Consider the following 16,237-nt stretch of genomic DNA (forward strand, 5'->3'; position numbering starts at 1 on the left):
TAAATGTTTATCAGTTATCAGCCTGGTAATTTAAAATGATCCAGTTTTTGCAATATGAAGAATACTTCTGGCATTGAATTCTGGGAACTTTCATGGGAATTGCTACAAGAAAACAACTGTAACAGATTATTGTTCAACTAAAATTAAAATGTGAAATCTTTATTATGAAGTTTATTCTTTATTCCTTCTACAGCAAACACAGCTAGACTTACAAACTGCTTTGTCATAAGAAAGAATAAATCAAATGTATTAAGTTTATCCTTGTTGGTGTTGCAAGCATAAATCTATGCTGTGCACATTTAACTTGAAAAATGCATAAGAAGATGTCTAAGTAGTGGAAGACCTAAGGTCTGAAAGTACTGCACTGTTGTGCAAGTTAACTTCTTCCAGTAATTTTACTTCATTGGTGGCCGCTTAGCAATCTAAACACTAAATTCTTTCTAATTAATGTCTTCAAATTAAAATATAACAGAATTTATATTAAGATGACCATTAGGTAACATCAAGAACTATCTTCCCACTAAATTCTTTTTGTGAATTACTTTTAAAGGGGAGAGTTTCATTCTATAATTACCATTTAGAAATCATAATTTTCCCCATCACTAAGGGAAAGACAAATTGGGCTTTTTAGGCCTCCACACAGAGAGGAGGTTCCTTCATCACTTATTTCAATTACCACAGGAAGAGAAGCTTAGATTATGATTGCATCTGCTCCATGAATAAGAGGGATTCTGTCCTCTTCCCAAGGTGACAGTCAGTGCAGCTAAACCACTGCAGACTGTGGAAGAGGGGAACAGTGTAAACACAACTAACATTTGGAAGGGCATTCCAGTAACTTCAGAATCCCAGATTAATGATCAAGAGTAATAACTTTATGTATCTTGTCAGTTTTAGTACATTGATAATCAATGAAACTCAGCATGTGGAACTTCCAAGTAATTTTTTTAAAAAAGGGAATTTAGGATTGTAATTATTTAAATGCTACGTTATTGGGGATACTTCTGATAGCCTTTTTTCTGAGCACCAACCAGCAGAAACAGAACAGGATAAAGGGAACAAACTACCATGAAAAGATGACAATGGTCTGTGCAACCGTATAGGTGCATGGTTTCCAAAATAAACATGAATATTATGTTTATGGGGGACTCTAGAAGGCTACCATTAGTCAGGACCTTTTCTTAACCCTGAAAAATGAGGGTAAAGAATTTCTCACAGGATAAGAACTTGTATATGGTATGAACAAATTTTCACATAAAGAAAGTGATTATGAATGACATAATCTGCCTTTCAGAATGACTCCATTCTGTTTATTTTCAATTCACTTACTCTCAAGAAGAATGGGAACTTTTTCCCATAGAATCCAACTCTGAAAAATTCTGGCTCCAAACGCTGTTGATCCATAATTTTATCATATAAAGATGCTTCCATCATCTGTGTGAGATTGATAACAAATGCAATTAGTCTTTTTTGAAAACATTTTTTTTACTATAAGCTATAACAAAAGGGAGTATCTTTCAGCTCTGGAGTACCAGAATTGCAGTCTATCTCTGAGCAACAAGGATGTCCAGAAGTCTCTGAATGCACCTGATTAAGTAATTATACTTCTTTAATAACCTGAAAGTTTCCAAGAATTAAAAAAAAAATCCTTTAAAATGTGAAGAACCTATATTAAAGGGGTAAAATAGAAAGGCAGTTTGAAACGTATGACCCAGTAATCCGCTAATCATCCAAACACATAGCAGTAATGTGGTCAGTTTAATCAGTGAAGTCCCATTTCCATATTCAAGACAGTTGTGTCCAAATCATTCACATGATTTAAGCAAAAAATGTGAGCTCCTTTAAAATCTCACAACAGCAATGAACATAATTTTTGATCAATATATCCTGCTTTATTTCACTCAAAACACTGACACGAAGGGATCTTAATGCCAGTCCCCTTTTTCTGATGATATTTTCAGCAAAGTTTTTAATATTGTGAAAAAAACACCCCACAGTATTAGCCCTGTTTTAAGTAATGCAGCAATTATTTAATATGCATATGATATCAACAGCTGTCTAATTATATTGCTATGGGAAATCCCCACACCTCCATTTTTGGATTAAAGTAGGCGGCACAGATATAGTAGAAGGACATTTCAAACACAAAACACATTAAATACAATTAATTGAACATGCATAAGCTAATCATTTTATTCACATGATGATAGTCAGTGTGCTTTTGCTTACAGAATTCTGCCAGTGGCATATCTAAATACATATGGAATAAGCAGATCACAGAGAGTGCTGCCATATAGCTGTGTTGAGAATTTTGCATAATGTTGTTAAGTAGCTCTGGATTAAAGGGGCTTGAGTCTGTCCTAGCAGCAAGCATCCTATACATACAGAACATTTAAAAGGGAGGATGTAATTCAAAATTGAATCCATCAGAAGCAGGTAAAGAAATGGAAAAGTGAATAATCTTTAAAATACAGTATCTGAAATAATGAGAAACAATGCTTAGAGTTCTAAGAAAAATGAAAGAGACAGAAAGACTGTGCCAGGAAAAATTAATTTTGACTATATATTATTAAATAGACCATATCTTTAAGCAGTAAATTAAAAAAAAATTGCAAAGGTGTACATTGTTTGTGGCAAGCTGTTTGCTGCAAAGATATGCTGCTGCTATTAGTGAAGAGCTGCACAGACCAGATTCCCTGGATAAACTGTAGGAAACCAATGAAAGTGAATTTGTAATATAATTTTTCTGCATGAGCATGCTCACGAAAAGGATGCTATACAGGTAAAAACATTGCAAGAATATTAATTTTATAATAAAACAAAGCAACTTGGTCTGGTGGAAGATGTCCTTGCCCACAGAAGAGGGGTTGGAAGTAGATGATGTTTAAGGCCCCTTCCAACCAAAACCATTTTATGAAGCTATGATTTTCACACTTTTCTTCACAAACCTCACACTCCTTTTTTACAATCTTTATTGCAGAAAAAACCCTCGGGGTAAAAAGAAAGATTGGCAACCCAAACCTAAGATCCATTCTGTTGCAAATTTAATTTTCTAAGTAATATTTTGTAATCCAAACTAAAAAGCTTTTGGATTCCTGGTTGATGAAAAGTATTTAGGTACATTACCCTCATCTTGCTGAGGTTTCTGTAGTCATAGTAGCTCTCATACTGTTCTGCAATTTTCCTGCATAAGATAATGCCATTTTCCCAACACTGCAAGCAAATAAAAGATGTTCAGTAATTTAAAGCAACTGTGTGACAATTTGTGATTTATTAGTGGTCTGTTCCATCTATACTGTCATATTTCCTGTGATTGAAAATATTTGAACAACCTGTCCACTAGACATAATGACAGCTGCTGAGTAATAATGAGGAATTCTTTGAAGGATTAAAAATATATTTAGAACTTAATAAATTATTCTTGTTGGACTATGACTGCACAAAATATAAGTCATTGCAAGAGTAATGGACATCTCTTTCAATGTGACAGGAGATGGATTCAACACAGTATGATTTTTACATTCTAAAATTGTATTCTTAACATATCTTCCTTAATTTTTGTAGATAGGAAAATATTTTAACCATGTAAGTTAAACTCTGTAACACAGTTACAGAATTGTTTGAAAAACCTGATAATCAATGTCTGCTTGATTGCAGACAGTTACAAAGCGAACTGCTACACAAGTGCAAATTATTCTCACATGTAAATGTGGGATTTCTAGGATACAAACACTGGATTAGAAGAAACCTACTGCATCACTAACTAACTGCTTTATCAGGCAATGACAAACACTTTCCCTCAATATGAAACAAGGCTGAAACCCTGGAACAAATATCCTAAAATGAGTAAACCACCATTTCCAGATGCACACAGTAAAACAGGAGTATTTTACCTTTCCCCTATCAAAGTTTTGAATGATGGTCAGATGGAGACACTCCTTACGTTGCCACTCTGTTTGCATGGGGTAGTTGAGAAATTCTCTCAGTGGCCGGTCAGACCACTCCAGCAGCTCATCATACAGCAGGAGTGTGTAGGCAGCCTCTACAAGACAAATCATGGCATGGCACTTTTGAACACCAAACAAATAAAACAGACAGATAAAGTACACAGAGATGGGAATGCTTTTCTTGAGATGCAAGTTTTTAAGGGGTAATTGATTTATTTTGAGTATTAGGCAGATGGTAGTGCTAGTTTTGGACAGAGTTACTATCTACAGCTATAATCAATTCAGCTTAAAATTCTCTGACACTATTTGAAGTGGAGTCACTGGGACAGTTTTTCTGGAGTCTGACAATACAGAGGGGACAGAGAAATTAAGTAACCATTTCCTACTCAGCCCCAGTCTTCCCTACTGCTAAGGAGAAACACTCAATGACTCTGCTATCTGAACAAGGGAATAAAGACTGGAGAATGAGGAACATCAGCAGAGAAAGTAGAAAAGAATACAGACAGAACTGTGGACACAGTCCAAAAGAGATCAGGGTTGGGAGGGAAATAAGGAGGCAGATGTGTGCTTCATAGAATTCTTTCTTTCCATAGAGAAATAAATCCCTGATAGCTGAGCCTTAACAGTTGGCCATAACAAGCAATTTAGAAGTGCACATGCAATATTTTTCTAATTTTTAAAATTTTATTTATTTTTTTGGTTTGGCAAGAATCAAACCTGTTGTTGCTTTCTTGTCAGAGAGCTGTGTAGTAATATTTAGATCATGCTTGGTAGATATTATCTGGGAATATCAACGTATTTTTACTTTGATTTCAAGAATTCCTCAGAAACAGTACACTAAAATACTAAACAAATATCTCTGTTGGAAACTCAGATTTTGGCCAATTAAAAACCATTGGAATTACTACTGGCTATGACAATTCAGTTTGACTAACTGAGCATATGTATTATTGATTTCCAAGTTACTGTTCACAGTTTATGTTTCTACTCACAGGACCACTTTGCATAAGTGCGTCAGTACAAAGATGGGCCACTTTCTGGAGATGTACTGAACTGGAGAAAGAAGTTCCCTACTGGACTTATTTTATTGCAGGTTTCATAGGTTTTACATAACGCAAAAAATAACTATAAAATATTAAAGTACTTTTTGTGCTAAGGTAAGTTTTCCCCAGATAACCATGTCCTACTTCTGCCTCTGCCATATGAGTTCCCATAACACAGATGACTTAGGCCGAACTCCACAGTGTTTTTTCTAATACTAGTGTTCCTCTTACACATCCAACTAAGAACCTGTGGATGAAAAAACATCACTGTGGCAGATATTTGTGGGAGAGTGTGCTTTGAATACCAGCGTTGCAAAACAATGCTGTGATGTGATAAATATGTGCAAGGGAGACCTGCCTAAGTTGCACAGACAATCTTAATTCTGACATCACACAGCTTTCAGGCTGCTTGACTGATAACAACCTTAGTCATAGTTTCAAGCTACAGTTTTGCACTCAAAAAATTCAGCACATTTATAAACCAATTTTAAAAATCCATGAAGTTGGTAACAACAAATCATTCCAAATCATAAGGAAACAAAAGATAGCAGAATATAAATACATGTCAGGATAGCTCACTATGAGCCTTCCTATTTAAACTTGGAATCAAAGTCCTTCATTTTAATAGAATTTTGTCTGTCATAACAATATTTTTTAAAAATTATAATAAATGTATATAGAATGTTTTTAAAATAAGAACGACCATATTGGATGAAAAGTCTGAAGGGTTTCTTTACCCAACATCCTGGCAGTGGTCAGCATAACAAATAACATATAGGGAGAGGTCTGACTTGCACCAAAACAGTAAGGAGAGATAAATAGGGTTGACCCATGATGTGGGAAATTCAATTTATACAGGAAAGATTCAAAACATGAGTAATTTCTAAAGTCAATAGATACAGTCTCATTACAGTTCTCAGGTAACTGAGGGGGCAGAAGAGGAACTGGTGCATTTATGTGCTTCATCCTCAAAAGAGGTATATTTATAGCTGTAACTGAGTGCTGTGTAAAGGAAGATTTGAAGTTATGGTATGTATTAAAAAGGACTTTTTTTTTTAACAGAGGATTTTTAGAAACAGTCCAGTAAATCATACTATAGAAAGGAGAGAAAAATCATTTAAAGGGAAAGATGGCTTAATCTCTAGAAAGAAACTATGCAGTTAGGAAACTAATGCTGCAACAAGTAGGAATGCTGCTTAAGTATCAAATTTATTTTTCTCATCCCACGTTCTTTCTATCAGCTGATTTACAAAAGGTCTGTTCAATGTACAGTGTTGTCACTGACAAGAGAAGGCAATGGACTACATAAGTTTGTTTTGTACTGAAAAGACTATCTTTATCCCAATGCTGTGGGTGTGATATAATTCTTCTTTAAGGCTCATAGATAAGAAAATAAAAAACAGAAACCAACAAAGTGGTGAAATCTATCATGGCAAAGAATGCAAAAATAACACATGTTAATAATAAGCACGACAAACTCCTGAAAATAAATTTTGAGCAAAATACTGTTTAAAATCAGAATGGATGGCAAAGCAATTAAAAAAATTAGGTTCATATTACTGCTTATCACTGCCACAGGTAAACTAGACACATATTAGTACCCAATGTGTAAAGGGAACTCAACGCTGCTCAGAGTTACTAAGATCTCTTATGTAAAATCAGGAAATGAATAGTCTGGCACAAAAGCCAGCTGTGGCAAGGAGACTGCTTGATAATCAAAACCCTTGTGACTCACTACTGCCAGGTCACATGAGGAAATTAAAATCTCTCCCTAATATATCCTGCTATCTAGTTTCCATTTAAAAACACAGACAGCAAAGGGATTGTGGAAATTCCAGGTGAATAATCTTTCTTATGGATAGCAGAAAAGCACAAGGAAATTTGTTATCATAGTAGGTACCTGTCATCTGTTTACTAGTGACCCCAGCCAACTAATCTGCTTTTAAGAAGGGAAAAAATCTAGAAAGATTCTGAACATATGCAATTGCAACTGCAAACACTAGGGAAAAGATGGAGGTATTACAAGGTCAGTAAAATATTTTGGCAAAGAAAGATTGTGTGATTTATAAAGATATTGATTTTGTCTTCTCCAGCAATTATTGATGGTATGTAGTTACCCAAATGAAATGCACTTTAACTTGTATAAACAGTAGTTATGCACAATGTCTTCCTGTTTCTTCATTTAAAAGATAACAGCCAGCCCTGGCACAAATTTAGCATTGAGAAATCCTGGACAATAGTACTGCAAGTGTGGTATGTGAAGTTTCAGAAAGACATCAAGACAATGCTATTCTTGTTACAGATTTTAAGGTCTCTATTTCATCACTAGTAAGTGATACAGGTCTTTCTTTGTTTTCTTGTTTTTTTTCTTTAACCTAAAAGTTGGGTTCTGAAAGCAAACTGTGCAGAAACATCACATCAAACAGATAGCCAGCAGCATTTACATAAAAGTCTATAGGCTCAGATATGACCAAGTGAACTCATAATAACTTCCTCTAAACTTTACTCCTTTTGGGTGAAAAATGACCATGTCACACATTTATTATCAATGCGTATCAATAGGAGTCATTTACATTCAACATGGCACAGCAAATGGTAGAGTTGTGGGGCTGAAAAAAGCCATATTTTGAGAGACATCAATTAGGTAAAGAAACTCAGCTGTTGCCTGGATTGGTATGTTCTGCACTGAGAATACAGTTTACAGGTTTGCAAACTGCAAACCACACACCAGTCCTAAAATCTTTTTCTAGTTTATACTCAGTTACCTGTGAAGTTTTGTGCTTTCAGATGGAGGTCATAGAGTTTATGAATATAGCGAATATACATCTCTTCTTTGTTCAGTTCAGTCTTGTAAAAATTCTGAAATAAAATTGAATTTTTTAATGAAATGTAGTAGTTAATAAATTTATGATAGTAGTTACAAAATAAAAGACTTAAACATAATGTTCTAGAAATACATGCATAGATTTGAAAGTTTCACCTGTACAAAGTCATTACACAGTACTAATGCAGTAATACAGTAAGAAATAGTAAATAAAATAATAAATTTTCAGTAATCAACATGCTCCTGAATGTTTTTAAAATTTTCACAGAACATAAAACAACTGAAATCTGACAGTTCTTTCTTTATGAATAGTAATCCACCCTTAGGCCATTTAACATCTTGCTGAAAGCTCTATGTTGATTTTATAATATTGACACTCTCTGACTTTTGTAGTCATTTTTAAACAAAATATCTACTGCCTGCTATGTCTACTCTTCTTCCTGTATAGCAAAATGAGAGAAGGACTTTGGTAGCTTTACGAAGAACTATTCAGTATTGTAAACAGCATAACCCTGAAATAAATCTGTGATTTCTTCAGCACTAACTGAAGCTGGTAACTGGTAACTGATACATAGATGCTGCATTGTAATCTTTGAAATATGTCAAGTTGCACTCTAGACTGATATCCAGGACAAAATGCCTAGAAGTGGCTAAAGATTTCTGGACATATAACTGCTATTTGTTTTTACAAGGATAAAATATGGACTTTTAAGATAAGAATCATAATTCTTAGTTCAAAACGTTAATTATTTATTTGCAAGCCCTTAAGCAAGCTATGAAAAAGTTACAGGGGGAGAGGAGTACAATCCTATAGCACGGTTTGCAAGTACTGCCACACTCAAAATGGACATGCAGCTAGAGTCCTCATGCTAGATATCCTCAGTGCTCAGGATAATATACTCTGGTTAATATAAATTTATAGGATAGAACAGTCTAAGCAATGGTTCCCATTACCAACTGGCAATTTTTGTCCTATTATTTAAATCACTATTTTGAACTCTAAGCAGTTTTTCTTCTAATGTTCAGTATTCTTATTCTGTGCCACTGCTTCCTAAATTGAGTTATCAGAGAAAAAGGTGGGAGGAACGCTATGAAAATATAAAAATAAAAACTTTATAGAGAAAGTATATTCTAAAATGATTTGAGAAAATGACTACATATCAATAGCTCTGTAATGACATGCCCCCATCTGCCTTTATAATCCAAAGACTTCCCTTTTCCTCCCACAAGGTATAGATCAGGAACAGATGCTTCTCTTTAGAAGAGAAAAATGAAAAAAAATATCTTTTTGTATGTTCCTATTTACCTGTCTGAAAAAAAAAATCTACAGAACAGAATTGTGAGCAATAAAGCATAAAGCTTAAGAAAAGATATGGCACTGAACTGCAGTACTAGACTTCTTGACTCTTACCCCTAAAAACAAAAGGCTCCAGTACTTGTCACAAATCTTAACTATATAAAAGAACTTGTTGTTCTCTGAAGCTCAGTTCTAACAATGTCCAGTTGGTCTGTAAAGGAGACCATAGCAAGAAGACAACCCAGTCACAACTCAGAAAAAACATCATGCTAATAAAGATGTGATTTTTCAACAAACTATTTAAAGATATAAAATATAATAGATGTAGTCTTCAAAAAGGGACATGATGTAAAATGTAGACTTCCCTAATCAGTACAGACTTCAGATTGAAAACAAAATTCAAACAGGTCAGGTTTGAATTAAATGTTCTACTTAAATGGTATGATGCCATATGTCAGTGTAGACGATCACAGGAAAACATTCTCTTTCTAAAAAGAAGATATAATTTTAAATTTATAGAACCTGAAATATCAATTAAATATCAAACCCACCGAGGACCAAAGATGTCTCAGAAAAAGTTGTCAGTGAGTTACCAAAAGCTATTGAATATGTTTTCAATGCTTTTGTACAGCTCTGTGATGACAGATATCTTTCAAATTGGACTTAGGTCATTCTTATGCATAAGCAACCAGCTCCATTAGATACCTCTTAAACCAGGTCTTGCAAAGAAGCATTATTAATGTGAAATCCATTGCAGATGATACAGAGGATGGCGAGAGTAGTAAACAAGTTCCTACCTTTTCCTTTCAGGTAAATTATTGCTGCTGATACATACCCCTCCCTGCATATTTCATAATGTGGCATTATTTCAGTTAATCTGATAACTTGGCTAACTTGGACAATTTTATTTTCTGGAAGAACAGAATATATCTCTATGGCATAGCAACATAAAAATTCTCTTTTTATTCCAACCACTCCTCTTACCTTTGGAAGTCAAAAAACCTTCAAAGCAGTCATAGTAGATGACAACTAGAGAAGACTGAGTTCATCCATTAACTGGGCAAGCAAATGTCCTAAAGTTTTTGTGCTACTCCTTTAACTGAAATTTCTTTTCAAAATATAGCATTTGTTGTTTCTCCGGTGTGCAACTAGTACTAAAAATTTGTTTAAAAATTATTAGGATGTGAAATCCACCTTAGCTTGTATGAGTCATTGACAATTCCATTAAAAAGTAATATGGTGGTTTTGCATTTATAAATATTTTCATTTTCTTTTTGTACAAATCTTGGATGATTTGCTAATAATAGATTAAAAACTCCTCAGGGATGAAAATAATCCAGGTGCTTTACAGAATTCAGAACATGCCAGATATTTTCACAGAAAGCCAGCTTCTCTCTGGCTTCATAGTAAAATATTGTCCCTATTTAGAGCACTATTTTCTACTGAAGAAGCTCTTTGTTCTCTTATGTATAACTGCTACCTAGAATCAAAATGCAACCTGTAAACAAAAATGACATCTTTTTTCATACTACGAATTTGCACTCTTGGTTTGTTTTAATGATAATAGCATGATGAGAGGAGGTCTTGAGCAGCATTTCTGGCTCTTTTACTGGGAAGAGAACAGTTAGCCTGCAGTATTCAGAAGTATCCCATATTATATGTCATAAGAATCGACTTGCATCAGTTACTGGGGAAAAAAAGAAACATGTAAGTTTTGTTGAGTTTGGGAAAGGACTAATAGCATGTTTGCCTCTATGAACTCAGAGAACAATTAAACTTGGAAAGTACTTTGGTGAAGTTTATTCAGTAGGAAGAGACTTAAAACTGGATAAAGCAGTATCAGAGACCTCTCAGAACCCAGCTATAAAATGCCAACAAAGACTAACTCTCCCCCATTGTATCAATTTCACCCTGAAAAAAATAGTGACCCTAAGTGCAGTATTATTCTGTAAAATTCTACTCAGATTGCAACAACAAAAGTACCTCCTATTCAAATATGTATCTGTATACTAGGAAATGCTCAGCTGAAATTAAAAAGGGAAAAAGTATTATACAAACCAAAAGGCTAACAGTGCAGCCAATCTTTTTGCCATCCACTTCTCCCATTTTCATGCAGTCCCTAAAACAGAAAGTAATGAAAGTCAAAAGGAATTATGTTTATCCTCTTACAGTGAAGCACACCTCAGAAAGCAGACATATTTGACTTGGCAAGCTAACTGAAATTATGCTGCCCAAAGGCATTTGGGTGAACAGCTAACCCAAGTAGGTAAGGGATTTCATGCCTCCTTTTCTAGTACATTGAATACCTCAATTTTCAACAAAGTAAATTTTTTTTCTGGTTCTGTCATTGATTTGATAGGAGACTTCTGGTGATTATTTGGTTTCTTCACACCTTCTGCTCTAGTCGTGCCAGCAGAAGCCAGCATGGCTGCCAGAAGAGGCAGTCCTGCCTCCTTCCTGCTCTCAGACACTTACTCCCAGTCCTGCACCGTTGCTTGCAAAAAAACTCAGGAAGAGATACAGGTTAGGCAGCATAGTTTTCTGGGTTGGTTTTCGTCCATGCCTGTCAGATCACCACAGTGCAACACAAACACTTGTGTCAGCACATGGAAGAGGGTGATGTGAATGAGCAGGGATAAGATTTCTTTCTTCAGAGGCAGTGTACACCTAAAGTGGTCATGGCATCACAGCATTAGTCCTCCTCTGGAAAGCCAGAGTGACAGTGATCTCCTCTGTAAAATGCTCCAAGATCCACCAGATTTTCCTCAGCAGAACTTCTATAATAAATATAATTTAATGTTTGGGGAAACAACAGATCTGACCCTGAAATCAAAAGTTAAAATTAAACCATGCAGAGTTTATTATCAGACAGGGAAAAATAGCCAGTATAACCATGCTGAAGTAAAAGAATAACAGGGAGACATTACCATGCAGTCACTAAAAGAAATTTAACATAATTTAAAAAAATTCTTGTATACATGAGCTAAACAATTGTCCCAAATATTCTCATAACTACCAGCACACCATTATTTTGAAAGATTGAGAGTCCTGGAGGTTGTAATGCCAGTGATCTCTGAAGAAGAATAGCACTGCCAGGCTTCTAGAAATTTAGAGTTCAGTCTCTTTGATGATGAAATAGCATTCCTTCAAACTGTCAGTGATGATAGCAACTGGAGTACTAGGTTTCACCAAGCATCCCTATGGAATCAGGGAGAAAACCTTACATGTAAGCTCTAGAAAATGCTACATCCATGGCAATAAGGAGGACTAAGCTGAAATCTGAAGTCTCTATACAGGCTTACAACTGACTGAGAAAATTGCTTTTAGTATCACACTCCTGAAAGGAGTGCCTCTCATTTCTCTCTCCTTTGTTCATGTGGTACAGTCAGATGTGAGGTGTTCACCAAGAGATCGTATCTTTGTATACATACTTACTGTGCCAGCTGACACTACAACTAAGCGTGATTGACATAGTGATAAGAATTTTACATATTGTGTAAAACAACTGTCAGGTGATTAGTATTGAGCTTTGTGTTCTCAGATAGACTTGAGTCACTAACCTACTGCCAAAAGTTACTATATTCCCTGATAGGAAACTCATGTGTGCCACTGGATTTTTACACCATGGGGAGACTCTGTGGTTGTTTTCATGCTGCTTGTTGCATTTTCCTGACTGCTTTGACTAAGCAACTGCTGTCAGAGATCCTGAGCAATTACAGTCGATGTATCCATGTATGCATGTGCAGTCACTGTTTGAGCAAGATAGCCATATTTGTCTCCTAATATTTCAAAGAGGACAACCTTACTTCTAAGATGTCATAATCACTCACCTGTAGTCCAGTAGCCTCTCCATGAGGCGAGTCACAGTGGCGATTAACGAAACGCCACTTTCTCTCCATGTTTCCCGCTCAATTTTCTTCAGCAGACTGGAAAAAAAAAAAACAAGACAGAAAAATTTCACTATTTATTTTTGACTGTTACTATGACAACCTATGTGCTTTTATCAGTACCTTAATACCTTAGCAACATCTTTGACAGTTACATTTTCTTTCACAAACACCCTCCCAAGAGGCACAATTTGCAAACAATGTCTTACCTAGGATAAGGACCAAAAAGTGGAATTCTAGTCCAGGAAGCATTGACAAAACAAATGATTTTCATATTAGCTGCATAAGGTTAAAATATATCAAGTACCTAATTTTCATAATATATTAATATCCCCAAGACTTAACATAACTCTTTCATAAAATTTATATATTCATTTCATGTTGATACATCAAAAAAGGGGAAATTTAAAGATGTTCCTAGAAAAGTATATTTATTAGTACAATATACCTTCTCAATGCGACCTCAACTTTTTTTTAAAAATCCTCTCTTCTCTAATATTGCAGTATGCATAAAATTTAGGAATAGGGGAGGGATTTCAATAAGGTGATTCCCCCTCTTCACTCAGCATATCTTTCTGAGAACATACTATCATGTACATGTACAATTCCATTAGCTTAAAGTGTCATAAGATTATTAAAAGCTGATGTGCTGAGTTCTTACACTGATGCAAACAAAGATTACGCATTGAAATGAAAAGATTTCAAAACGGTGTTGTAAGTGGAGCTGTCAGTAAAACTACACTTAATATAATTTGTATATTATTCTTAATATAATTCTGTTACAGGCTTCTGATTTTCACTGCTTGAGTTTATCAACTATTAATCATTAAGGCATGAATTTCCCACATTTCCTCTCTAAGAATGAGCATGGAAATATTTATCTAGAGAGCTGTGTTACTTTTAAGCTTTGGTGCAGGAGCTCAAACGGATGACACATCCATGGAAATATTTCAGCAGTCTCTCTGAAAATGCCCTCAGGTATGGTTTATTTAGGAGCCTCCAAAAATTGCCTCATCCATATACTTAGAGCTTTTAGAGAGTTGTTAATGGCATCTCCGAGTCTTCTGTATGCAGTGGGCAAGCTGTCAGCTCCACTGACCTTCATCTACACTGAGCATGCTCAGTCCTATAAAACTCCTACGTCCAAATTTCACCAAACATATAACAGTGCCCAGTAACTCCTACATGCCAACTGCACTAGCTATACACTCCAGCTCTGTTCAGCTCTTTACATACCTGGGGATGTCACAGATGCAGTTCTCCAAACAAATTTGACCTAAAGGAATCTGTGTTCTACTGGAAGTGAGGAGGAAATACTGATTTTCATTCTAATATGGTTCTTAAACGCACTTCTTCTCTTTAGATGGGAATCAGATGTCTTTACCTCACATTCAGAGACTGGCTATGTGTCATTGCTTGCAGACAGATGGCAAGGCCATCCTTAACCAGAAAAGGCTGAAGCACTAAGCCGGCATGTCTGTTTTTCATACAGATTACACAGCTACCTTAATTCACTTTTGAACACCTTATGTTCCTTACAAACAAGTTTTTGCATCTAACAAGAAATAAGAGTAGAGCCTGTTACATTATTAAGCCTTGATTACTGCACTGATTTTTCTTTTCTGTTTCCTTTCAACCCTGTGTTAAAAAGGAACATTTCAAGCTAAATTCATCAAAATAATAACCTACAGTTCTTCCAGAGAAACAGCAGAAGTATGACTTTTAAAACAGATTGTTTTCATCTGCATTTGACTTATGCATTTTCTTTAAATATTTATTGGCATATTCATTATAAACATACAGTTTCTAACAATGGGTTGTGTAGGTACATTCAAAGTACTTATTCAAACTGACATCAATGTCGTCAGTTGAACAAATTTATGGCTTGTCTTCTGATGCATGCCTCCCTCTCTCCCCCACACATCTTCCACCAGAATGCACAGAACAAACACTCAGAATGAAAAAGCTAGTCAAATATACCCCTTGGGTTCTTCATGGCTCTATCTAGGTAGAATTGAATCTCTGTTCTTACAGGTCCCAAAGCATAGCCAAGATGTTATTATGTTCTACAAAGCACTAAGAGGGATAAACAACACAGGAGAAATGCAGTAATTGTTTCCAGGGGAAAAAAAAAAGCAACTAACATGGGAGTTGAGCCGTTTAAATTAATTTTCCAATTCAGACAAAATAAATAGAAAACACAACAAAACTTGAAAGCATGACACCCACAGCAGTTAACAGACAGTATCTAAAGTAGGTATGTGCATCCCCTTGGCTCCCAGCTGTACCTATCAAAGGTAACTATGCCTAATTTTCAGGAAGATAGGTAATATTAGCATTTGCTCTCATTAAAGACTAAAAACCACTGCTTGCTGCAAAACTGTATTACTATTTCACAGTCCACTCTAATATTGCTTAGATTAAATTACTAATGGAAGAAATAAAAGAAGCCCAACAACAAAAATCTCAGGCTGACCCCGACTCTTGCATTCAGCTCCCTAAACTGTCCATCTGATTTTCATAACTTTCCTTCACATAACCTAGAACACTATGTCATCCTCCATTTTAGATTAGTATCTTCTACAAGCTCTCTTGAGGAGTTAATCCAACTTAGTAAAAACTAATGATAAATACCACTATTTTTGTAAGCTGGGAGCTTACTTCAAAGAGTTTAGTTTTAACTTCTGCTATACCATGACAGAAACAACAAGTATACTGATGCTGTGAGACATTTTGCAATTTAAATTACTATGACTACGTCTTCAGCATTTAGATTTATAAAAGGCTCTCAACATTTTTCACTGTATCTAGTTTAACATCAACCAGTTTAAATCTAACTCAAAACCATAAAAAAATATAAATTATATTTCATACTAATATGCTTTCTTACAGATTTTGTTATTTCAGTGATAGACACACTGATGTATTTTGCACAAGAAAATGCATTTAGACTTTATTTTATAATTAAAGCTTTTTCCTTAATGACTTAATTTTGCAGTTAGAATACTGTTTTACTAAAATAATGAAATCAACATACCTTTTATTATCTTTACTCATATTATGAAAAATGTCATGAATAATTATGAGAAAGTTCTGCTTCAGCATACTGTACTGTTGTTTGCCATTATTCACTTAATTTCATAACATTCTGCCTAATCTCTCTACCCACTTTTGCTTCTGTACATGTTAAATTTTTAGGAACTCTCTTTTTTTCAACTCAGTACAATTATAGATTATAAGGT

At 35.0% G+C, this 16,237-nt stretch overlaps 1 protein-coding gene across 1 annotated transcript in view; it reads right to left on the minus strand.

Moving 5' to 3' along the window:
* The window catches only part of DOCK4 (dedicator of cytokinesis 4), a gene marked incomplete at its 5' end in the record, with an annotated part of 156,630 nt that overhangs the window by 25,052 nt on the left and 115,341 nt on the right, over positions 1-16,237 (minus strand). Inside the window, 7 exons of the mRNA XM_027891849.1 lie at positions 1,327-1,431; positions 3,124-3,210; positions 3,891-4,039; positions 7,753-7,846; positions 11,167-11,227; positions 12,939-13,034; positions 13,205-13,231. Of these exons, the coding sequence (XP_027747650.1) occupies positions 1,327-1,431; positions 3,124-3,210; positions 3,891-4,039; positions 7,753-7,846; positions 11,167-11,227; positions 12,939-13,034; positions 13,205-13,231 (619 nt within the window). The remainder of the gene's footprint in view (positions 1-1,326; positions 1,432-3,123; positions 3,211-3,890; positions 4,040-7,752; positions 7,847-11,166; positions 11,228-12,938; positions 13,035-13,204; positions 13,232-16,237) is intronic.

Source organism: Empidonax traillii, unplaced genomic scaffold, assembly GCF_003031625.1.
Source record: "Empidonax traillii isolate 1590-97213 ecotype Southwest subspecies unplaced genomic scaffold, ASM303162v1 scaffold332:size1087224, whole genome shotgun sequence".
Lineage (NCBI taxonomy): Eukaryota > Metazoa > Chordata > Aves > Passeriformes > Tyrannidae > Empidonax > Empidonax traillii.